Here is a 26,536-nt window from a genome sequence, read left to right as displayed (position 1 = left end):
AATCACATTCTTAAAAATACACTTTAAAATCTTGCTAATGACATGGATCAGGCTAACTGGCCTATAACTTCCTGTCTTCTACCTCTTCCTTTCCTAAACAAGGGTGTTATATTAGCCACCATTACAGAATAAGAGTTAAGACTGAGACAAGCAGAGATTTCTTTACATGATGGTTGTAAGTCTTTGGAACTGACCATTCCAGAGTCTTGTGGATATTTTATACGGTGAATATATTTAAGGTTGTGATCGGTAGATTTGCTGGTCTCTTAGGAAATCAAGAGTAAAGAGGTTCGTTGGGAATGTGGGGTGAGACTGATGACTATCTATGAGAAATGGGAGAGCATACTCAAGGGGGTCACAATGTGGTTTACTCCTGCTCCTATTCCTTTTGTGAATAATGCAGTTTTTAAACAGAAAAGTCCTGAACAGAGAATAAGTCAATTTAACAACGAGGCCCTATAAGTGTACTACATTGTGATGTAAACTGAGATTTAGATATACAATTTTAAAAGTTATTTGCACACTTTGGGTTTCTGGTTTTTGAGTTAGTAACTGGTGGGTTTTCTGATCATAATTTAATAATTACTTGAAAATACTGTACTAATGGTGACTTCTTTTAAAAACAAATTTTGAAGAATTATTTTAGAATGAATTGGTTTTGTGTAGCTTTGTTTAAATTGTTTTTCAACAAATAAATAATGGGACATCAAGGTTTGTTAGAGTTCTGAAATCACTCTTTTGAGCTTAAAGGAAATGTTCATAGCTGACTGAGAGAAACTTTTAGTTTTACTTTTGAGTTTGAGTAGGTTATTCCTGTGAAGACCTTTGAACAAGATGGCTATAAAGAACAATGATCCCGAGAATGGAATGATCGAGATAATAAATTAGATTTATCTTGGAATGATGAGTTCATGTACGTTATAGATCAGAAATGTTGGATAAAACCCTGAAAGTGTTACTTAAAGATGAACACACTTGAAGCAGGTGTGGGAGTGTGAGAAAATAATACTAAAATTGGTGAGTGGTGAAACAGTCTCTTTATTCAGTAACTGCAGAAGCACAAGTTGAAGGCAGTAATAGAATCCCAAAGTAGAGTTCTTAGAGGAGTCTCTTCACACACAGTTCTTACATAGATTAAAATTCTATCATTACGATGTTACACTGTTTTAACTTTTGTACACAAAGGTTTGGGTGACTTCTGTCCTGGGGAAAGAGGAGATGGTTTACACGTTTGCTAAATGCTGGCTGCTACTAGTGATAGGTTTAAGAGTGTCTATCCAGTCTGCTTGCCTAATCAATAGCTGTTAGTGCTTTTGACTTTTAAATAAATGTTGGTAAAAGTACTAGGCATATATGCTCTAAATAAATTAGAAATACCTATACTTAAAAAAAGAATAAAGGATATTAAACTGATTACAGCAGCTGGGTTGTGAGATTTATTTACTATTCACCAGTGTGAGTTTCATTCATTCATGCAGTTTCACGGAAGGGCTGTTTTGTCTGTTAAGGGATAGTGACCCTGTTAAAAGGTATTCAACAAGTACATACTAATTGGGGAAACTGTTTGGTGTTCTGTAATCTATTCAGGTCCTGAGAGACAATTGGTGAGGGCCAAATAATATTAGAGTCAAAGAGATGTACAGCATGGAAACAGACCCTTTGGTCCAATTCGTCCATGCCGACCAGATATCCCAACCTAATCTAGTCCTGCTTGCCAGCACCCAGCCCATATCCCTCTAAAACCTTCCTTTTCATATACCTATCCAGATGTCTTTTAAATGCTGCAATTGTACCAGCCTCCACCACTTCCTCTGGCAGCTCATTCCATACAAGCACCAACCTCTGTGTGAAAAAGTTGCCCCTTAAGTCTCTTTTATATCTTTTCCCTCTCACCCTAAACCTATGGCCTCTAGTTCTGGACTCCCCACTCCAGGGAAAAGGCCTTGTCTATTTATCCTATCCATGCCCCTCATGATCTTATAAACCTCTGTAAGGTTACCCCTCAGCCTCTGACACTCCAAGGATAACAACCCCAGCCTATTCAATCTCTCCCTACAGTTCAAACCCTCCAACCCTGGCAACATCATTGTACATCTTTTCTGAACCCTTTCAAGTTTCGCAACATCCTTCCGATAGGAAGGAGACCAGAATTGCATGCAATATTCCAACAGTGGCCTAACCAATGTTCTGTACAGCCGCAACATGACCTCCCAACTCCTGTACTCAATACTCTGACCAATAAAGGAAAGCATACCAAATGCCTTCTTCACTATCCTATCTACCTGCGACTCCACTTTCTAGGAACTATGAATCTGCAGTCCAAGGTCTCTTTGTTCAACAACACTCCCTTGGACCTTATCATTAAGCCGTTGTGCATATTGCATGAGTGGTATTTTAACCTGGAGCCTGAGATTGTAACATGCAACGCTGTTTTGGTTCTTTTCAATTTAATAGGAATGTTACGGATTAATGGGATAATATATTTTAAAAGACATTGAATTTGAATATAAATGGATAGGTTGGATTTTTCTATTTTATTGTAATTTATCTTGTTAATAAATTTCTGTTGTTGAAATAAAACCTGCAGCATTGCATGCTTTTAATTCAGCGAGCGATCACTTCTTCAAAACCAATACAAATAAACATATGATCTCTCAGGTTAAGTTCCTATATGGGATCTGACTTACCTGGCAATAGCATTCACTAGGATCATAATATTTAAAATAATCTGATCCCTAGTTGGTTCTTTAATATACTTCCCCAGACATGCATCTTGTACACTCCAGGATTTCTTCTTCCACAGTATTTGAGCTGATTAGGTTTTTTTCTAATCTACCTGCAAAAGTAATAAACTGAGATTTCCCATTGCTCTACCAATATTACATGCACCTGTATTTTCCGCATCTACACCTTGCCCGACATCATGGTGACTGGTCAGTGACCGATAAACAGCCCTTACCAATGTTTGCTGTTCCTTGCTGTTTTTTTTGGCACTACCCAATGAATTCAACATCTTGATCCTTCCGGTCCAAGATCCTTTCTTCCTAATTTACAGATCTTTTATTAGGAGAACTTCTCCACTTCCTTTTTGCCTATCTTTTCTAAATGCTGAATATGTTTTAAATGCTCAGAGTAATTTTGGTCACCCTGTAGCTCTGTTTCTGTAAAAGCAATTAAATCATACCCATTTACCTCAATTTGTGCTTTCAAATCAACCTTGTTATGAATGCCATACATGCATCCCATTTGCTTTGTCTATTTCAAAGTTTGCTAACTACCTTTCTGCTTCTGGCTACTGTGTTGTTTCCATCTCATCTGGCCTCTCTCGGGTTTCCATCCACTGCCAACATAGTATACAACCCTCTCCAATAGCACCCTAATAGGACTCCTACCACCACCCATGGGTCCATAGACTTAGCACTGACTGCACTCATCTGAAAAATGATCACCCTCACCTCCATCCGAAACAGAGCACCCATCAGTGAATACAATTAGCTCTGAGCTCCAGCACAAAGGCCCAGTGTCTGTCAGTCACCCATTCCCTGTTTGCCTGCCTACTCCACACTTGTGTTGTGATCACCTCCCTAAGCATACTATCTGTATTATGCTCTGCCTCACACGGACTCCAGCCTTTACTCAAGTTCTTAAACCTGGAGCGTGAGATTGTGCAGTTGATGACATCTCCTGCAGATGTGTTTGACCAAAAAAAACATTGTGCATCCTTGACCTCCCACAGGCCTTGGGTTAAGCATTTCAAACAGTGAAGCTGCCCTACTTTCCTTCTAATTTTACAAGTTACTGTAAATAAAATAGCTCACCAGTTGCTCATTCACAATCAATTCCTTCTGCCGCACTGAAATAAGAATCAAATAACAAGAAATCTTGGCTTTATATATAAAAAAGATTTGAAATACAGTATTCAAACTAGGTGATCGATCATCTATACACAACAGTGGAGGCATTCAATAACATTGACCATTTGACAACTACCAATGGCACTTTTAATAGGGATCTCGCTGGTTTAGGCTATAGGAATACCTGTCACACTGTACCCATTAGTATGGAGGGATTCTGTAAGTCCACTCATCCATGGTCAAACATGTTAGTGAAGGGAAGATGTCCTTCACTACTGACATATATAGACTAACATAGCTGCAGCCAATTGACAATCATGTGGTTGTTTAGGTGAACACGCATTGGCTGAATGGCCTTCCTCAATCTAGCTGCAACATTTCCTTGCAGCACCCAACAATTGGGCCTCGTGATTTTCTGCACAAATTTATTTTAAAAAGCTCCATGTTTTCTGTTTGGTGAAGTTTCTCCATAACTGCTATTGTAGGCAATGCCACTGGAGACATTAACTTGACATATGTTATGAAGGTGTAGAGGTTTGTCATTAGATTAGATTAGATTACTTACAGTTTGGAAACAGGCCCTTCGGCCCAACAAGTCCACACCGACCCGCCGAAGCGTAACCCACCCAGCCCCTTTCTCCTACTTTTACCCCTTCACCTAAGACTACGGGCAATTTAGCATGGTCAATTCACCTAACCTGCACATTTTTGGATTGTGGGAGGAAACTGGAGCACCCGGAGGAAACCCACACAGACACGGGGAGAATGTGCAAACTCCACACAGAGAGTCGCCTGAGGCGGGAATTGAACCCAGTCTCTGGCGCTGTGAGGCAGTTATCTTTAAAAGAGTCGAAAAGCTAGTAAGAACTTAGAGAAGCACAGACAATCCGGAACAAGGTAACAATGTAACATTTGGTCAAAACATCTAGCAGTAGCTGGGTTGCCACGTGAAAAAACAAATGTCAAACTCAGCCTATCAGTTTAAATTATACCCCATGATACCAAATTGCAATCAACTTTGAATTGGGTATTGTAACAATATTAAAAACAATAAAACAATCCAATGTTTTGGGATATAAAATTGGATAATTTTGAACAGTTGAGTGAGAACTGCCAAAAGACCAACAGATATCGGCTACTAGTTTAAGAGCTCTCTGAGAGGTATGTGTCTGGGGAAGGAGTTTGCACAGCAAAACATCAAAATGGACTTGGAGAGAGAATCTACAGAGGAAAGATCTACGGAGGAAACTCAGCAAAGCTGACTGGTTTTGAAACGTGATTTTTTTTAATCTTAATTGGGATTAAAAAAAATAAAATCGGACTAGTATTGTACGGTGGGAGGTAAAAGGTAGGTTTATGAGAAAGGAGCTGTAAATAGTTGTCAGTTTAAATATTCTCTGTAGACTTAAAGAATAAAGTTGTTAATTTTTACTTTAAATATTTACCTCTGGGATTGTTCTCGAATTTTAACAGATTACAGCACGGGGTGAACCTTTTCTGTGTTGCTGGTTTAAATTAGCAGAGAGGTTTACCCTGTGTCATAACACATAGCACAATCCACATCCTAGTTTTTAATCATGGTTTAATGCTTCTCTCATTGGAGAATTGTTAGTATAAGTATACTGTGATGCTTTAACACAGTCTACTGATGAAAAGACCCAGATTTCCATGTTCAGATGGCAAATACCATGTGAACTTCATTTTTCAATTTATTGTTTGGGTAAAAGTACTTTGCCTCCTCCACTCTGAACCCTTCCTGCTCTGTATAGTTTAGGGGAAAATTCTAGCTCTTTTTGTTGGAACAGCAGAGTATAATAATTCGTCTTTATACCCACTTAAGAACCAGTTATCAATGAGATGTCCTTCTGATCATCACCAAACTTAGTATGAAAATGACAACATGAAATAATGATAGGCGTGGCCTCAACTGTATCTTTTTTATATGTGTGTGGCACACCTCATGACTCTAGGATACCCTAAAGTGCTTTACAGCCAAGAAAGCACTTTTGAAATGTAGCCATTTGTGAAATAGCCTTTTGGTAATTATTCATCTGTGATGAACAGGACTGCAAGTGCTTACGGATCCATAAGTCATTGTTTTAGGACAGAGAAAATCCAAAGGGATACACACACTGAGGTCCATAGAAATCTTGATAAACATTCTTTTTACTGCTATGAATCCCCACCGCTACCATTATAAAAGCCCCTCAGAATCTACTATTTGGTATCAACATACTTCAAGAGTATAAAAAATTTATACAGTATAAAATTGTAATTTAAATTTTAAGTTCATATGACATTTAAACACTGATTTGTCATTTAAAACTGAAGACTTTATTACAAGTTGCTGCTAATAATCCATAATTCTAAGCACAAGAACTGATGTTTTCTGTACCTACATTCTTAAATCAATGCATTTCACATCTATTAATAAATTGGTGAGGTAATTGGAAGATTTGTATTTCATCTACTGCTTCCGAGTATAATCTTGAGACTGTGATTCTTAATCTTGCATTGCCTGCACATTATAAAGATCATGTCGTTTCTGCTTTAGAACTGGTATCTGTTCACGAATGTCTGAAAGATAATTCAAATCTGTTCAGAAAAAAAAACAAACAATTTCAGCATAGTGTCGCATTTTGAGGAAGTAAGTGTCTTTCTGAACATAACGTAAGAAAAATCTGGTTATGAAAAAAACATTTTCTGGTCTCTAAGAGTTGTGTACTTATCCACTTCAGAGAAATTAATATGAACAGTGTTGGCCATTTCAACTTTGCCAGTACTACGACAATGATATTGTAAAAGATTAATTACAACTTTGAATTACTGAATCTAGTACATGTCCTGAAAAACTGTTTCTGTTTTGCAGGCTGCATTGTAGGGATCTCTCTGGAAGATGGAATTGAATTTCAACCCTAAGTAATGTGATATTGTATAAAATGTAGATATATATTGTTAACGACTCTTGGAACAGATGTGTAGTTAGAAATAAAGTAACTTTCTGAAATGTATTTACGGTACGTGAATAGAAAGAATTAAAAGACCATATATGAGATAGGAAAATCTAAGCCACACTGTGAAAGTGAGCACCCACTGGAGAACAAAAAGAATGTGTGGGCAAAAGGATGAAAAGATGATTAAAAACTTGTCCATTTTCCCACATCAAAACCAAGCACAGTGGCAACAAAGTGAGCCTTTCACTGATCCAGGTTAAAATTTTGGGTAAGAAAAGCAATAAAGGAAAGGGTAGAAATTCCCATAATTACTCATTAGATAAGAAGAAAGCTTCTCAACAGTTTTTGCAGGGTTCAAGAATCTCACCTATATCTGCATAAACAATAGTCTCATCATGACCGGCCTTGGCTACAACTTCACCCCTGGAAAGAAAAGAAACAGACATTCATACATACATAAAGGAATATGATTAAGTGGTCAGTCAATAAAAAATGCTTTTCCAGAAGTAATTTTTAAAGAGGGAGAAGTTTTAAAATGATGTTGGAAGTAACTGGAACCCTGAAGAAACCACAGCACAAACAGTCATGTATGGTAATTTATGGAACGGATGAGCTGAAACATATCAAACTACTTTCTATATCTGTAATTAGCTTGTGAAATACATACCATGGGTTTACTACACTGCTGTGACCCCAGGCCACATAGGAATCATTCTCATTTCGTGCTGGTGAAACTGTTGCGACATAAACCTGATTATCAACAGCCCTGCAAACAGATGAAGAAGCAATTTATCAACCCTGTTACTTTTCATATACTGCACATATTTTACAGCAAATTTCTACATAGGATTTAAAAACAATAAAATGTATATTTAATGACTCAACAAATAACGTAGAAATATAACCAGAAATACCTCCAGCCACACTTCTGAGGAACATGTGGGAGCAGACCTGGTTTCAAAGTTATAGGGATTGTTAGTGGTATATACAAGGTGGGCTTTTGTACAAGGAAGGGGCATCAGTAAATAATTGAGCCACAAATTAAGATGATACAGGCATGATACTTGCTGACAACAGGCTGTGGCATTCAAAAATACTCCCAGCTCTAACAGACCATCAAGGATGTTTCATTTTCCTTCCCTGCTTTCCGCCTCTAGGTTGATAATCACATGCTGCAGGATCCTTTTTGGCTGGTGTTAGTTAGGGTGGAGACTGGATAGCATCCCTGCCTCTGAATCAGAAGTTCTGGGTTTCATGCCCACTTCAGAACTTAATGGTCAAGGAAAGTGTATTCCCAACAGGTTCAGTATCAGTTTGTAAATTGTTCCAACATAAGCCAATAGCAAATGATAAGAGTGTGGAAGATTCCTAATCAGGTGTGTGATGGAAAGAAGTTGGAGCCTGCACCACCATTATCTGTAGCTCCAGGCTACAACAAGCAAACACATGTTGTCATAGCAACTCAGACTCCTGGAAAGAGGGTGGGCCCAGTGGATGGATGATTGGTGTGCAAATTGGTGCCAAGAGCCCAGGGTTTGATGCCTATTGGAGTGTATTCAGGATCTTCCTTCTTAACCCTCTCCATGGTTAGCACTGCTGCCTCACAGCGCCAGAGACCCGGGTTCAATTCCCGCCTCAGGCGACTGACTGTGTGGAGTTTGCACATTCTCCCCGTGTCTGCGTGGGTTTCCTCCGGGTGCTCTGGTTTCCTCCCACACTCCAAATATGTGCAGGTCAGGTGAATTGGCCATCCTAAATTGCCCGTAGTGTTAGGTAAGGGGTAGTTGTAGGGGTATGGGTGGGTTGCGCTTCGGTGGGGTGGTGTGGACTTGTTGGGCCGAAGGGCCTGTTTCCACATTGTAAGTAATCTAATCTAATCTAATCTAATCTAATGGTGGAGATCATAGTGTTGTGAATCAGGCCTGTTTTCAGGCAGAGAACTCTTTGAGAAGTAGTTATGCTAAGGCTTAAGGGTAAAATGGACAGTTTGGAAACTCCCCTAGACCCACCCACTTGATGGAAGGATGAGGAATGCATGAAGATATTTTTCCAGGAAGGGGAATCCATTGATATAAGAAAAGTTTTGCCAGTATCACCTATAACTTATAAAGACATTGTTAAAATGCCAATAGTCTGAAGGCTTTAATCATAGATCACCATTCCAGTTATTGCTCTTAGTATATCTTCAGTGTCTATTCTGCAGAATCACTTCTTCTGTCTCTTCAAACCATGTATACTTCCATTTCAATGGGATTCTTTACTGCTCAGTTTTGACAGTGTTTATATACAAAAGGTTAATATGTCTTTCAACCTCACAGATGCTGACGAACCTTATTTTCTTTTAACAACATTCTATTTTGATTTAAAGTTTTTTTGAAAAAAAATTATACTAACCAAACTCTGAATCTAACATGAGAACATCATGTAAACCTGCCACTTATTAAATGAGGGATACTTTGAACTAAATGATCTCCAAATTTAGTAGAAATATTGACAGTAATGCTTTTTCTTAGCTCGATCATTTTGTATAATTTAGAAAACACATTCAACTGAATCTTCACTTGAACGGTTACTCTAATCTGTCACTTACACATTACCTGTTCCGATTTATGACTTTCAAGCTTGTTTAAAAATAAAAACTACCTACTACAATCTCTCCCATAATCTACAAAATATATTGGCCACTCACCTCGCCCTTTGCAATAGCTCCCAATGGGCTGGTCCTGTGGTCATGTTGAATGCTCCTGGATAAACTAGAAGTTGGCAGCCTGTGGAGAACATCAAAAGTTTAATTATTTTCTAATTTGTTTCAAAACATTATCTGACCCACATTATTTTGTTTTAATCTTGCAACTCTGGTAACCATAATGGGACCTAAAGTCAGTCAGAGTAGCAGATGCTGCCAGAGAAGGGAAAAGGAACACCACCTGAATCAGCAAGTGACATGCAGCATTTGTCGACCACTTCCTATCTTGGTGCATTCTCCATATCATACTCATACCATTAAAACAGGACAAACAGCTGACATTCACTTGTGTCACTACATGGAAATACAAATGCTACCTTCAACGGCCCATCTAACCCTGTTCCTGATCACAAGTAACCTCATCTCTTCTAGTTGAGCATGAATCCACAATTTTGATTATTGGTTTGTATAGACTTCCCACAGCCTTCAGAGAAACTGGTGAGAAATAAAACTGAATAAATGTCTGAATGCAAACATTAATCTGGACAGCTGTCTATGGCACCTGCCCTGTGTGTAAATGGATAGTTTCCACAATAACAAGAGATTGGCTGTACTTTTAACATTATGAAATAAGTGCACTAAGAGGAGCTCAAGGATGCAACCATTCTTGGAAAGAAGCTATTAAAGTGCTTTTATCTAGGTCTTTCAAGTCTTCAGGCTTTCTCAAACAGCTTCAAAGTCAATTCAATATTATTGAAGTGTAGTCCCTGAGGGAAATGTGACAACCGATTTGTACACAAAGACCAACAAGTAACAATGACTATATCATGTTTTAAAATTTTTAGTTGCTAGAATACTAGGAGCTCTCCTGCTTTTCAAACAATGACACTGGATTGTTTACACTTGTAAAGTAAAAATAAAAGCATATAGTTAGGGTATGGAATGTATTGCCTGACAATGTGGTGGAGGCAAGTTCACTCATGAGGGTGTTGGATTGTTATTTGGATAGAAATGGTGTGCAGGGATATGAGGAAAAAGGCAGAACATTGGCTCTGGGTAGTACAACTGGCATAGGCATAAAGGGTTGAATGGTCTCATTCTGTAGTGCTACATTTCTGTGATTCTAGATGAGGGGGGTCTGTCAAAGTTTTGATTTAACATCTTTAAAAAATAACACCTCATAAAATGCTGCACAGTACTGGGAAAGCAAACATTTGGACATACAATAGATTTTTTCATTCTACAATATCGTTAGTCTATTTACTTACCTCTTTTTGTGTAAATCTGAGCAAGTTCTGCAAACCTCATATCGTAACAGATCCCAATCCCAACCTTGCAATAGGCTGCAAAGAGACGAAGATTAAAAAAAAAGACTTAAGTTGCGATCAAGCTGTAATTAAGAACACACATTCATTGTGCATATACAAACACACAGACACACACACATCAAAAGCATGATATTTATAAAGTCTGGGCACATCCTAATCTCTGAGTGCAAGTCCAACTTTAATAGTAAATGAAAGCATAATTTATAGAGTTTGTAACATCATGTACTTCAATTTGTGTTTGCATATGCCATTTGCAGTTTGCTTCTATCATGCGCACGTCCAAAGTTTATAAGACCATAAGACATAGGAGTGGACGTAAGGCCATTCGGCCCATCGAGTCCACTCCGCCATTCAATCATGTCCGATGGGCATTTCAATGCCACCTACCCTCACTCTGCCCATGTCCCTTAATTCCTTGCGAGGTCAAGGATTTATCAATCTCTGCTTGAAGACATTTAACATCTCAGCCTCCACTGCGCTCTGTGGCAATGAAATCCACAGGCCCACAACTCTCTGGCCGAAGTAATGTCTCCTCATTTCCGTTTAAAATTAATTCTAAGGCTGTGCCCACGGGTCGTAGTAACTCCACCTGATGGAAACAAATCCCCAGCGTGCACCCTTTCTAAGCCATGCATTATCTTGTAAGTTTCTATTAGATCTCCCCATAATCTTCTAAACTTTAATGAATACAATCCCAGGATTCTCAGCCGTTTATAGTATGTTAGGCCTACCATTCCAGGGATCATCCGTGTAAATCTCCGCTGGACATGCTCCAGTGCCAGTATGTCTTTCCTGAGGTGTGGGGCCCAAAACTGGACACGGTATTCTAAATGGGGCCTAACCACAGCTTCATAAAGTCTCAGTAACACATCACTGCTTTTACATTCCAACCATCTTCAGATAAATGACAACATTACATTTGCTTTCTTAACCACGGACTCAACCTGCAAGTCAACCTTTAGCGTATCCTGGACTTGCACTCCCAGATCCCTTTGTATTCTGACTTTATAGTTTGAAGTTGCACAAGGACTTTATAAACATCCTATGTGTACATATATAAACTATAAAGTTCACTGTTAATCTTCCACACTGCAAATTTTTAGTGTCTTTCAAACCATTACTAATCTGCCTGCTTCACCGAAATAAAGTGGACGTATGGGGTAGGGGTGGGTGGAAATAAAATAATTGGCAAATAATGCCAAGTCATTGTTGCACATATGTTAGTAATATGCTGCTATTTGACACTGATTTGTAGAAGCTGGTTTCATCTGAACCATGGTTTCCAATGGTGTTTAATACCTGAGCGCCTCTGTTTTATGATGACGCTCCACCCCAGCAGAATGGCAGTTCCATTGCTTTTAGTTGGGAAAGACAGAAGGAATGGATGGGACATATGTTGTAAGTTTACTGTTATACTTGGCAAAATATATTGACATTGAACAGTGGTTAGCAATGCTGCCTCACAGTGCCAGGGTCCCAGGTTCAATTCCAACCTCGGGCGTCTGTCTGCGTGGAGTTTTCACATTCTCCCCGTGTCTGCGTGGGTTTCCTCCGGGTGCTCCGGTTTCCTCCCACAGTCCAAAGATGTGCAGGTCAGGTGAATTGGCCATGTTAAATTGCTCATAGTTGTTAGGTGCATTAGTCTGGGGGTGGGGGGGTTACTCTTTGGAGGGTCGGTGTGGATTTGTTGGACCGAAGGGCCTGTTTCCACACTGTAAGGTATCTAATCTAATCTATAAATCTCAACTCTTGTCAATAACTAGGAATAAAAAGAAGTTACAAAATGCCTTCCCTGTTAAAAATAATATATCTATATAGATAGATGAATTAAACTGAAAACCATGTGCATAACTGAAATATTTAACAATTAAACAACTCTGTTTTTTAACAAAAGACTGTCTTCCCACAGTCTTGTCATGATTGTTTGACAAGAAAGTAGACTAATAATTAGGTATCTACCTATGTCCATAAAAAAATATACATTCACTCTGATTTGCTCACTATCCAGTTTCTCTCCCACTCCATTTCCAGCTAATAATCTAATTTAAAATCCCTACATGAAAAATAATAAATGTTAACTTGCACCTTACACCAAGCAACTGCAGTATCAGTGGTACAGTTTCTGATTAGATTAGGTTACTTACAGTGTGGAAACAGCCCTTCAGCCCAACTCGTCCACACCAACCCTCCGAAGAGCAACCCACCCAGACCCATTCCCCTACATTTACCCCTTCACCTAACACTACGGGCAATTTAGCATGGCCAATTTATCTAACCTGCACATTTTTGGTCTGTGGGAGGAAAACAGAGCACCTGGAGGAAACCCACGCAGATACAGGGAGAATGTGCAAACTCCACACAGACAGTTGCCTGAGGCGGGAATTGAACCCGGGTCTCTGGTGGTGTGAGACAGCAGTGCTAACCACTATGCCACCGTGCCGCCCACTTCTCACTTAACAAGAAAGAAGTTGTGTATGTAATAATGTCCTGCCATTGTATGGAATCACATGTTCAATGGGCTTGTGTTTTTACTTACGCATGTCAAAGGTACACAATGTGTTCCCAGGAGAAAGTGTCTTGGATTCCCGGAAACAGATTTTCCCGGGTACATCAATATCAAACAAGTGAATCTGGTTCAAATACAACATGTACAGTTAGTGGTTTTCAGAGAAATAAAAACAATTCTTAGCAGTTAACCAATGTAAGTTTCAAGAGATACTCCAACTGCTCTACTTCATTTCAATGATGTGTGAGTCGCAAAACCCTTGCTTTGGTTGCTTTTTCATTGTAATTCACTGCTTTTGAATTTTAATCACTCATTGTGCAGGCAACAATAAAGTCGGTTTTCTTCAGAAAGGAAACACTTTATTTAAGCAGTGATCTATTCAGAAGTGCAGATGTACAAAAGGATCTGGGTGCGTCTGCACATCAATCAATACAAGTAGACAGGCAGGTGCAGCAAGCAGTTAGAAAGGCATATTGTGTATTGGTCTTCATTGTAAAACAATTTGCGTTCAGAAGGAACACAATGTTTTACTGTAGTTACGTAGGGCTTCGGTGAGACCACACCAGGAGTATTGTGTGTAGTTTTGGTCTCCCTACCCAAGAAAAGATAGACTGGCTACGTAGGGAGTACAGCAGAAGTTCTCTAGGCTGATGCCTGGATCGCAGTGAACTACAATGATTGGTTCAGCTGGACCTGCATTCACTAGAAGGATGAGATGGGATGTGAGTGGAATGTAGAAAATACTAACAAGATTATTCAAACTAGATAAAGGGAGGATGCTTTCCCTGGTTGTAGAATCGAGAACCAGGTGGCATGGTCTCAAAAGAACAGGGTAGACCATTTAGGACTGAGATGAGGAAACATTTCCTCCCCACTAAGGGTAGTATGCTTGGAGAAATTTCTACCATAAGATTGTGGAGGTCACGTCACTGACTATATTGAATAAAGATTGATAAAAATTTAGATATTAAAGGTATCAAGGCCCATGAGGACAAAGTAGGAATACAACATTGGTAGAGAGGATCAGTCAAGATCATGTTGTATTACAAAGTACGTTCAAAGGGCTGATGAATTCCTGATTAAGGGCTTTTGCTCAAAACAAAGTTTCCTGCTCCTCAGATGCTGCCTGACCTGCTGTGCTTTTCCAGCACCATACTCTCGACTCTAATCTCCAGCATCTGCAGTCCTCACTTTCACCCATGTTGAAAGGGCTGAATGGCCTATTCCTGATCCTGGTTTCTATTTGTACATTGGCGTTCTGGAGTTCAGATCATGGAAAGCAAGATCAAAATTTTGGTCTTTGAATTTGTCTCAGCAAAAGAGACAATCAGCAAGTACACAGTTGTTTCTATTTTCAAATCCAAAATGTTAATTTAAATACTAATGAATTTAAGAAAAAATAAGCTCTTTGTGGGGTGTGGCCATAACATTTAATGCGCAGAGGCAGTTGAAAGTCAACCACTCTGTGATGGATCTGGAGTCATATGCAGACTGGAACTGGTAAGGAAGGCAGTTACTTTCCCGAAAGGAAATGAGTGAAACAGATGGGTTTTCATGATAATCGACAATGGTTCCATGGTCATTATTAGGTAGGGTTTTTATTGATTTCAAATGTGAGCCCTAGAACATTCTGGATTGCCAACACAGTGAAACTACCATGATGTTATAGCCTCTCCATATAGTAGTGTATTACATAAACCTTCACTCCAAGTTTTCACACTCAATCCTTCCAGCAACTTTATGAACAATGATATCCAGTCTTTATTAAACTGCTTTTAGATTAGATAGAGCAAATCTCCATATTGACTGTGCATGAAGCTTTCAGACTTGTACAGCTTCTGTTGAATTAAACTTTCACATTTTAACTTGTCAGATTTCTAACTTTTTTTTGCTTTCTATAATAATTTTGATTCTGCTCCACATCAATGAAAACATCCGAAAAGACTTTTCAATGGTAAATATTAAAATAATGCAATTTTAAAATGCTGCGCAAATTCAATAAAAAGAAAACTCTTTAAATGCTTGGGAATGCTAGGAAGTAATCTATTGATGTGACTTTTACTTTTATTGCAATAGAATGAAGCATTAAAGGAATTTGACATTGAAGGTGGTTGTTTAGTTTGCTGTAGCCAGCAGTGCATATCACAACATTGCATTTCTTTCACTTTTGGAATACAGGTTTGGATTCAGTTTCTGACTAAACACTATCAGTCAGATGTCATTGCTTAAAATAAAATATAAAACAAGTTTGGTTTTTACATCAGAAGAAAACTGGAAAGCTGAAGCGAGTGGGGAAGGGAACTACTTACAAAAAATAACTTGGAGACGCAATAAAAATCAGTTATTAACTGGACTACAGTTAAAACTCAAAATAAACAAGAGATGAATAAAGAATATAGATGAGCTCAATGATAACCCATAGCTATTTACTTTGTTCTAGGCAATTATCCAAGCAAATAAATGCTTGCAGTCATTGTGGTAAACCGTTTGCCAAGGCTGGGTCACCTGGTGTCCGAATGTACCAATGTAAAATAACTCCAGTTGTTACATAACACAGTGTAAAGTTTTATTATGATAAAGTGAATGGCAACTCGGAGGCTGAGTTCAAATCCCATCATGATAAGTTCTGAAACTGAATTTGGTGTATCAAGTAAATTTTAGGCTAGTACCACAATTATCATAGCTCTTATGCTGCTTAATTTCTAGCCTCGCCTTTCCATGGTTTTTTTAAAAATTCTGTTCAACTAGGCTGAATTATCTGGGGCTATTTTCCCTGGAGTGATGGAGGCTGAAGGGAGACCTTATATGGGTTTCTAAAATCATGAGGGGCAGGGATAGGATGAATAGGCAAGATTTTTTTCCCTGGGATGAGGGAGTCCAAAACTAGAGGCATAAGTTTAAAGGTGAGAGGGGAAAGATTTAAAAGTGATCTACGGGGCAACTTTTTCACGCAGAGGGTGGTGCGTGTATGGAATGAGCTGCCAGAGGAAGTAGTGGAGGCTCGTACAACAACAACAACAACAACAACAACATTTAAAAGGCATCTGGATGGGTACATGAATGGGAAGGGTTTAGAGGGATATGGGACAAGTGCTGGCCAATGGGACTAGATTCGGTTAGGATCTCTGGTCGGTCTGGACAAGTTGGACCGAAGCGTCTGTTTCTGTGCTGTACATCTCTATGACTCAACCGTATTAAAAAATGTTGGTACTGACGTGAGTGAACTTTTCTGGGGACTAAATATATGACCATCTCAATTTTGATTCTGAAAAGGACAGTTAGTACTGTTTGCTGAAAGGTTACTTTTATCAGTGCAGAAAATCAGGCCACACCAGTTATGCAATCTCTGCTGCTGCTCTGAAGAAAAATGTTCATGAGTTGCACAAACTGTGTACCTGCCTACAATGAAATTTCAAGGAGGCAAGATGGCTAGTGCATAGTGCAAAATAGTACCCACAGCCCAACTTCAGTTCCAGTTTCAGCTGAGGCAGACTTGGGGACTCGCATGTTCAACCTGCCTCTGAAAGTGGTGGGCAACGGCAAACCACCACTGACACAAACTACAAAGGACAATGGTTGAGCAAGAAAGCAAGAAAGAAAGCAAGCAAGCAAGCAAGAAAGAAAGAATTTTGGCAATTTGGGTACTACAGGAGCTGTTTCCTTTCAATTTATTGAAATGTTTTGAGATTATGGGATTACACTTTTACCTTAGTTAAATCTTTGAATCTGAATCTGTATTATAAGGAGATAGTTTGAATTGTTCTATTTTATCTTCCTTTATTCTGTTCCACTGTTAAAGCCAAGTCTGCAGCAGTGGGTGTTTACATTTCAGTGACAGACAACATATTTTTTAAAAAAAGAACTAACCTAAACAAAATATAATCTATCAAGCCAGGTTTCTGTCTGAAATCTGACTTGTTTGGTAATAACATCAATTGGGATCCTAGCAGTAGCTGCTTGATATCACATTCAAACATGTAGGAAATTAATATTTTATTTTGGGCATTCAGAGAAATAGGGCTTTCCTCTTAACAGCCTTATTTAGCATATAAAGTAGAAAATGCTCTTCTAACTCACTGCACAACTCAGTCACTGCTTCATAATAAAGAGTTTAAACCTTTCTGTATTTCATCAACATGGATCCATTTGGTGCAAACACTGTGCAGGTGTTGTAAAACTTCCCACCATCTTCCTCTGGAATGGAACCTGTAAAATCACAAGCAGCCATTTATATTCAGCTACTGTTGGCAAAGTATTGTTTCAAATCTATCAAACAATTTTACAAATACAATATAAAATAAACACATTGCCCAATGCTTTCCTTTTTATTCTTGGTGCCTTATATTAAAACAGGTATCATTGGTTAAAGATGTGAATAATGTGTTTATATAAGGCACAGATATTTTCAATATATCCCAAAGTGCTTTATCCCTAGTGCAGTGGCTGTTGTCATGTCAACAAGTGTCTCACAGACTGCAAATGCAAGAATGACATGACATTCTGGAGTTACATAGATGATACTGCACCCTGGCAAATTGCTCCCTGCTCTAGTTCAAATAGTGCTACGATTTTTGCATGTCCCCCTGAGCTGCCATGCTTGATTGTATAACTGAATTAAATGCCCTCCTCATGAGCGGGCTTGGAAGTTCAAGGTTGGGGATGGACATGTGCAGGATGCTCAGGGATGAAATGTCATTTTCTTAACTCCCCACAATTAAGTACACTCACCCAGGGGATAAATGGTAGTAGGTGGGCACCACACAAGGTGGGCAAAACACCTTGTATGCCTATTTAGGGGTGGAGGGTGCCAAAAAATGAGAGGCACATTATGTGCTCAACTAATGCACTAAAGCTTCTCTTCAATACTATTGCGAACAGCTCAATCAACAATACATAATAATCCAAATGAAAATGCAGAGATCTCTTAAATACTACATTGAAATATAACTGGAATCTAGACAAAAAGGTAACAGTATGATGCATAACCTATGTGCATCTCACACACAGCTAGAGTGAAAACAGCTCTATAGTATACATGATCATAAAATACAATTGTGGTCTGCCTCTGATTAGAATTTATCAGCTGACTATATAAATTCTATATCGTTATTTGTCATTCTGCACCCATTACCAAGTTTCATAACAGAATTTTAAACTAATGCACTCAGCACTCAGTTTTACATGCTCAATTTTACTTTCCATTGAAGTTTAGATTAGAAATTATACTTTGTGTTTTAGTGTGTAAATAGGAGCTTCCAAATTCCAATCATTAACTACTGAACAAAAAGTTGCTTTGTGAGGTAGAAAGCAGCAATTAAGTTCATTGGTTTCTTCCTGCAGTCTGCATTAATCCATACTGACCTCCAATAAGGTGAATCCCATTATCCTTTGCTACTTCAGACAACACTTGAGTTGACTCGCCTGGGATTTTTTCTGCATACTCTGGGAAATAATTTGTTCCATATGGAGAATTGTAACATTCCTGTGGTTTAAGATACATGTAGTTTTTAAAGCAGATATTCAGAAAAACCAAAATATACAATATTTGTTACTATCATGACCTGAATTTAGTTCAGGGTTATGGCAGTGTATTTCATTAAAAAAAAGGCTATACTCAAGTCTGTACTTGTCTGAACAGTCTGAACTATATAATAACGCACAAAAACAAAAGCTCAGTTTATAAGTACCCTCTGAATTCTTTGACAGCATTATACATTTTATGCCCCAAAGGTGTTTTCCATATGATTTTTCCTTCCTTTCTTTTGTTTTTAAAGATAAGAAACAGCTGTTTGGCTCATTAAAATCTAAAATCAACAAGGAGAAAGTGAGGACAGCAGATGCTGGACATCAGAGTCGAGAGTGTGGTGCTGGAAATGCACAGGTCAGGCAATATCTGAATACCTGATGAAGTGCTCTTGCTCGAAACGTCAATTCTTCTGCTCCTTGGATGCTGCCTGACCTGCTGTGCTTTTCCAGCACCACACTCTCAACCCAAAGTCTAAGCCCATCTGTGACCCTAATTGTTTAATGCAGCATATAATGGCATTCTGAGTATCTGTACTATTCTATCTCGGCTGCACTGTCATACAGACCAGTTACGGCATTCGCTGCCTTACACATTCTATCCCAATCTCTGTTTCAAACCTATTTTGCACCAATCTAAATCTATGTTGTCTAGTACTGAAACAAAAACAGATGGTGCTAGAACATGCTGAGTATTTTCCACTAATTTCTACTTTTCTTTTGAGTTTTTTTTGTTGTAGTACTAGCTGCTAAATCTATGAATAAAAGCAATAGGAATAAGCATAGGCCCTACGTTCCCTCAAGCCTGTTTTGCTACTCAAAACAGAAAAGGCTCCACTTTTAAGTTTTGATGATAACTGGATGGGTTAAATTGTGCAACAAGAAAGACAAATGGCTGTTTAACTTTTGTTGCTGAACGTTTTACCTACAGGGAGTGCTACAACCTTTGCCCCCTTCAATGCTGCTTCCTTCACCAATGTTCGGACTTTGCTGAGGTTACTGGCTTTCAGAGGTGACACTGTGAGCTGAATAAGCGCCAGACGGAATTCTAGGAATAAAACGCAGAACAGCAAATAGTCATTAATAAATAACTCAGTCACTATCGGCCTGGCATCGACTAATCTTGACCACAGAAACACACATTCGGTCCAATCACAGAAGGACATTTTGCACCTTTTCAATCTGGAAATTCTGCCTAATTTTATTGAGCCTAGAGGTTAGCCATTGTATGTGTAATTATACATTTATTTTAAACAAGGATTGGAGTGTTACACCATTCTTTGTGCACTTATTGTTCTGTCAAAATGGGGTTATCTTCCTTTAAGGCCATAAATTAAACACAGGCTCAAGACAATAAGAGGTCAATTGTTGTTTGGCCTGGCAACTGTGGAAATGTTTAGCTCTGGGCAGCACCATCAGAAGGATCCAACATTTTAAGATTGTGTCACATCTGCGAATGCTATTTAAATTTGTATTACAGGCAAGTTTACTATGGTGCAGATCATAATATTGGTAGATATACCACTTAATATCAACAGTACTGTTAAATTATATAACACCACTAATACTAAAGTGTGCCTTGCATTTCTTTCAAGTAGTAAAATTTGACTTACATTAAATAAGGTCATCCAAAGGTTAGTTACTAATAGTTAGTTACTAGTATTGTAGTTTGAAATTGTCATTCCTGCAATCAACTAGCACATTAATGAATTGTGAACCAATGTTTTAAAGATTTTCATTATTGCAGTTACTTTGCTTCAAGCTTCTTCTTTTCCTATCTGTGACCTCTCCCTGTCCTTCACCTAGTGGAGAATTTGTCAATCCTCCAAACTGGCCATTCATGTACCTTGACCTACCACAGATAAGCTATTGTCAATTGTCTAGGCCTTAGTTTATGTATGCTCTCACTGAAAGTCATAGAGATGTACAGCACAGAAACAGATCCTTCAGTCCAACTCATCCATGCTGATCAGACATCTAGCCCCATTTGCCAGCATTTGGCCCATATCCCTCTAAAGTCTTCCTGTTCATATACCCAGTTAGATGCCTTTTCAATGTTGTAATTGTACCAGCCTCCACTACTTCTTCTGATGGGTCACTTCATACATGCACAATCCTTTGCATGAAAAAGTTGCCCCCTAGGTCCCTTTTAAAATTTGTCTCTTCTCACCTTAAACCTATGCCCTCCAGTTTTGGACTCCAGGGAAAGCATCTTGTCTATTTACCCTATCCATGTCCTTCATGATTTCATAAACCTCTATAAAATCACCCCTCAGCCTCTGACACTCCAGGGAAAATAGCCCCAGTCTATTCAGCCTCTCCCTAATCCTCCATCTCTTGCAACATTCTCGTAAATCTTTTCTGAACCCTTTCAAGTTTCACAACATCCTTCCTATAACAGGCAGACTAGAATTGCATGCAATATTCCAATAGTAGCTGAAATCCTCCATTCGTCCTCCTCCTTCTGAAGCCTCTCTTTTTTACCCAATTTTTCAGTTATCAGTGTTGATACCTCCTCCTTCGACTTGGTGTCATTTTTTAATTCAATAAAACTTCGTGAAGGGTCATAGTAAATTTTATTACTTTACTGTATACATTATTGTAGGATTTCAGCTGATTAGACAAGTCAGATCCCAGATCCAAAACATGACTTGATAGGCCATAAATTTTCCTGTTCTTTGAGTTTACCGTGGAGCTCAGTCATTCAACTAATTAACAAGAGGCTGTCAATGGACTTCTAAAAAAAGACCACAAAAGTTTATTACATGAGAAAAAGGCTAACTACTTTACACCAGACAAGAACTATTAGAATTAGCTTATCACAAACATCAGCAAGAAAGAAGCATCCCTTCTATCTCAACAATATGCTTATAGACATCAAATCACAGTGAGGGATTGCCCTCATTCAGGTGGCACTGTTGTAGTCTCTCTCTCCTGGATACCCTTAAAACAACTGCCAATTCAGCTTATTATTAGTTAACATATGTTTACGGAAACATATGTCCTCCAGCCTTGAAGAATGGCTTCCTCTCTTACAGCCCAACAGCCACTTGTTTCTGGAGCTTTCTTCATATTGACTTGTAAACATGATAGGCTCTCTCCCCAGCTCTGGCTGCCTGTATAGTGCCAATAACAGCACCTCTGCTGTAATGGGCCTCTTCCCTCTGCAGGAACCTGCTTCTGGTTCTTTCCTGTTCTCTCTGATGTTCCTAAAACTGAAACCAGCAAACAGCAGAGCAATTATCTCCCGAGGTGACTTGCTGTCCATTGAACTAAAAACATAATTTCTTGTGAATGCTGCTTTGAACTCAAACTTCAGAATGCCTTTTAAAATGACAAATTTTCATAACTCTGAAAATTCATTTTTCATGAACTTCTAAACCTAAGTTCACAAAAAATAATACATTATGCATCTTCAAAACAATCACAAAGAACACCCTTTGTTTCTTAACAGCTTGGTTCATACCTTGGCACAGAGGTTCATATTAGATAAGAAAAACATTGACCCGTATAGGAAAGACATTTTGTTATACATAAAATCAAGATAATGAAATTCACAAGATGCATCAAACAGGCATAATCAGCCCAAAAAATGACACCAAACTTATAAGGGAGATATTAGAAAGGGAGGCTAAATACTTGGATAAGAAGTAAGTTTGAAAGGAAGGTCTTACAGAAGGAAGAACAGGTGGACAAGTAGAGGCTGAAGGTAACTCCAGACTTTAGGGTCTAGGCACTTGAAGGCAGTGCTTCTGGACCTGGCCAAGGTGCATCAGAAGGTCCAACAGCAGGCTGTGGAGGAAGTAGTCTGGTCCAATAACTTGTCTGCTTTCTAATGTTACCAATGTCCGAGTAGAGTAACATGTATGCCTCAGCCTTCCAGGACTGTTGGCATGAGAGGGATTGAATTGTATCATTATCCTTGGGAATATCACTTTAATTGGGCTTTCTTAAGTTTCCTGTTAAAGTTTTTGTCTGTGCTCCAGTTTATCAGTTGTGCCACAAGAAAGGGGCACTTACTCCCTTTTATAATTAATAAAGTTCTATGATTGGCTGAAGATTGGGTGAAAGAAGCCAGGGAAGATACAGGGGACCAAAACTGGAGAAATGCAAGGTTTTCAGCAAGTAGTCAGGCTAGAGGAGAGGTATGGTGAGGCTATGAGATGATAATTTTTAATTGAAAGTGCTTGGATACCAATCTGAATGTAAATCAGTCAGCATAGGGATACCAGGTGAATGAGAACGTGGGCAAGAATTTTTAATGAGCTTAATTTAAGGAGGCTTGAAGGTCGGAAATCAGCTAAGAATGCATTGACATGGTCAAGGCTATAGGTTAAAAAAAAGGCAAGATTGGTGCTTTAAATGGAATCTGGGCAGAGGTAAATGCAGTGATGAAAGAAATTATGGAGGTTGAAGCAGGCATATCTTGTGTTGAACTTTCGAAGGATATACTAAATTTCTGTGGATACAGGAAAATCTTTCATGACCATTAGCCTGAAAAATTAATCCTGTTAATTTCTCCACGGATACTGCCTGGTCTGCTGAATATTTCCAGCATTTTTATTTTATGGTACACTTTTTGGAAAGATTAGCTTAAGGTTACGGGGAAGTGGGTGAGGGCATGATGAAGAAGGTACAGATGAGTGGAGGAGGTCTGGATAAGTCTTTGGGACATTTCAGAGCAAATGGTGCAGAGAGTGGGATGGGAATCCATTACTGTGGATAGTCTTGATGTGACTCTGGAATCAAGTGGGAATAATCCTACTCAGCTCAATGATATGGAAGAAGGATGAATGAAGGCTGGTATGGTCAACTGCACCAATGCTTGAAGAGAGGCCAGTGAGATTGAAGAGGGCTTCTGCTGCTCAGTCATGGAGGATGTCAGTTCCGATTCAGGCTATATCCACATAATGGTGGGAGTGGAACCGAAATTGCACATTCAAACACAAGTTCTGGGAAGTATAGGGATGAATTTGAAAGATGGCAACTGGTTTAAGAATAGATGTTGAATGTTTGGAGGGGGGTTGTGAGGAGTGAGGGGAAGATAGTGTCCACTTTCACAGTCAGGGGGTCACAGCCCCTGATAAAAGGGGGCATTTACAATGTTATGGGAACATGAAAGTCAGGAGTAGTAGTTGGACAGTCAACATTTGGAGTTAAAAGAGAATGGTTTGGGTCTTGTAAATTAATTCAGGCCAGAGAAGATGTGAGGGGGAAAAAATAGGAGAGATGCTAAACAGAGATTCAGAATTAGGCACGGGGGGGTTTGAGTGTACATTGGGGAAAATTGTGGCACAACTGTTAGCTGACCAGATGGCTTCAACCTTTGTGACAAAGAAACCCACTAGTACCTTATACATGTAGTGCAGGGGGATGGTTTGGGGTTGCCAATAGATGGGAGAGCTTGCAAATACATCCACCATACAAATAAACAAAGTGGATGCTGGAAATTTGAAACAAAAACAGAAATTGCTGGAGAAACTCAGCAGGTCTGGCAGCATCTGTGGTGCAAAAATAGTTAACATTTCGAGGCCAGTGACCCTTCTTCGGAACTGGGTTGGTAGCAGGGAGGAAAGGGTCGTGTGAGGGAGCCGTGGTTTAATAAGGAGTTGGAATCCCTTGTTAAATGGAAGAGGGCGGCCTTTGTAAAGATGAGGCGTGAAGGTTCAATAGGGGCGATTGAGAGTTATAAGGTAGCCCGGAAGGACCTGAAGAGAGAGCTAAGAGCAGCAAGGAGGGGACATGAAAGGTCCTTAGTTGGTAGGATTAGGGAAAACCCTAAGGCTTTCTATAGGTATGTTAGGAATAAAAGAATGACTAGGGAAGGAATAGGTCCAATCAAGGATAGTAATGGGAAGTTGCGTGTGGAGGCTGAAGAGATTGGGGAGGCGCTGAATGAATACTTTTCGTCAGTATTCACTCAGGAACAGGACATTGTTGTCGATATGAATACTGAGGCACGAATAAGTAGAATGGATGGCTTTGAGATATGTAGAGAAGAGGTGTTGGAAATTCTGGCAAGGGTGAAAATAGATAAGTCCCCTGGGCCTGATGGCATTTATCCTAGGATTCTCTGGGAAGCAAGGGAGGAGATTGCAGAGCCATTGGCCTTGATTTTTGTGTCCTCTTTGTCGACAGGAGTAGTGCCAGAGGACTGGAGGCTAGCAAACATGGTTCCCTTGTTCAAGAAGGGGAGTAGGGATAATCCTAGTAACTATAGGCCAGTGAGTCTCACTTCTGTTGTGGGCAAAGTCTTAGAGAGAATTGTAAGGGATAGGATTTATGCACATCTGGATAAGAATGATGTGATCAAGGATAGTCAGCATGGTTTTGTGAAGGGCAGGTCGTGCCTCACAAACCTTATTGAATTCTTTGAGAAGGTGACTAAGGAGGTAGATGAGGGGAAAGCGGTAGATGTGGTATATATGGATTTTAGTAAGGCGTTTGATAAGGTCCCCCATGGTAGGCTACTGCAGAAAATACAGAGATATGGCATAGAGGGTGAGTTGGAGGTTTGGATTAGGAATTGGCTCTCTGGAAGAAGACAGAGGGTAGTAGTTGATGGCAAAGGTTCATCTTGGAGTGCCGTCACTAGCGGTGTTCCGCAAGGATCTGTTTTGGGGCCACTGCTGTTTGTCATTTTTATAAATGACCTGGAGGAAGGGTTAGAAGGTTGGGTGAGCAAGTTTGCGGATGATACGAAAGTCGGAGGAGTTGTAGACAGTGAGGAAGGATATGGCAGGTTACAGCGGGATATAGAGAAGCTGCAGAGCTGGGCAGAAAGGTGGCAAATGGAGTTCAATGTAGCTAAGTGTGAAGTGATTCACTTTGGTAAGAGTAATAAAAAGATGGATTACTGGGCTAATGGTAGACTACTTGGTAGTGTGGAAGAGCAGAGGGATCTTGGTGTCCATGTACACAGATCTCTGAAAGTTGCCACCCAGGTAAATAGTGCAGTGAAGAAGGCATATGGCGTACTGGCTTTTATTGGTAGAGGAATTGAGTTCCGGAGTCCTGAGGTCATGCTGCAGTTGTATAAGACTCTGGTGCGGCCGCATCTGGAATATTGTGTGCAGTTTTGGTCGCCATACTATAGGAAGGATGTGGAGGCACTGGAACGGGTGCAGAGGAAGTTTACCAGGATGTTGCCTGGTATGGTAGGAAAATCCTATGAGGAAAGGCTGAGGCACTTGGGGTTGTTTTCATTGGAGAAAAGAAGGTTTAGGGGTGATTTGATAGAGGTGTACAAGATGATTAGGGGGTTAGATAGGGTTGACAGTGAGAACCTTTTTCCACGTATGGAGTCAGCTATTACAAGGGGGCATAGCTTTAAATTAAGGGGGGGTAGATATAGGACTGATGTTAGGGGTAGGTTCTTCACTCAGCGAGTCGTAAGTTCATGGAATGCCCTGCCAGTAGCAGTAGTGGACTCTCCCTCTTTATGGGTATTTAAGCGGGCATTGGATAGGTATATGGAGGATAGTGGGTTAGTGTAGGTTAGGTGGGCTTTGATCGGCGCAACATCGAGGGCTGAAGGGCCTGTACTGCGCTGTATTCTTCTATGTTCTATGTTCTATTCAATCTGTTAGCTAAATTGTGGTGATGTAATCAGTTGAGTCAATTAGTATGTACTGGAGCCACTGTATCAACTGTGGGAAAATACTCATGCAATCAGCCTCAAAGTG

The 26,536-nt window shown here is 39.5% G+C and overlaps 1 protein-coding gene across 2 annotated transcripts in view; it reads right to left on the bottom strand.

Annotated features, from left to right (window-relative positions):
- Positions 1 to 3,870: 3,870 nt before the first annotated feature.
- nit2 (nitrilase family, member 2) overlaps positions 3,871 to 26,536 on the bottom strand; it is a 29,695-nt gene continuing 7,029 nt past the window's right edge. For both annotated transcript variants that reach the window (XM_072585442.1, XM_072585443.1), the window contains exons 3-11: positions 19,781 to 19,899; positions 18,690 to 18,810; positions 17,446 to 17,534; positions 13,359 to 13,452; positions 10,763 to 10,837; positions 9,498 to 9,576; positions 7,476 to 7,574; positions 7,176 to 7,231; positions 3,871 to 6,449 (exon numbers count right to left, since the gene is read on the bottom strand). In XM_072585442.1, coding sequence (XP_072441543.1) covers positions 6,358 to 6,449; positions 7,176 to 7,231; positions 7,476 to 7,574; positions 9,498 to 9,576; positions 10,763 to 10,837; positions 13,359 to 13,452; positions 17,446 to 17,534; positions 18,690 to 18,810; positions 19,781 to 19,899 — 824 coding nt within the window. In that variant the 3' untranslated portion in view covers positions 3,871 to 6,357. The remainder of the gene's footprint in view (positions 6,450 to 7,175; positions 7,232 to 7,475; positions 7,575 to 9,497; positions 9,577 to 10,762; positions 10,838 to 13,358; positions 13,453 to 17,445; positions 17,535 to 18,689; positions 18,811 to 19,780; positions 19,900 to 26,536) is intronic.

Source organism: Chiloscyllium punctatum, chromosome 15 (genome assembly GCF_047496795.1).
Source record: "Chiloscyllium punctatum isolate Juve2018m chromosome 15, sChiPun1.3, whole genome shotgun sequence".
NCBI lineage: Eukaryota > Metazoa > Chordata > Chondrichthyes > Orectolobiformes > Hemiscylliidae > Chiloscyllium > Chiloscyllium punctatum.
Note: the sequence above shows the minus strand (reverse complement) of the source record. Positions and strands in the feature narration are given on the sequence as shown.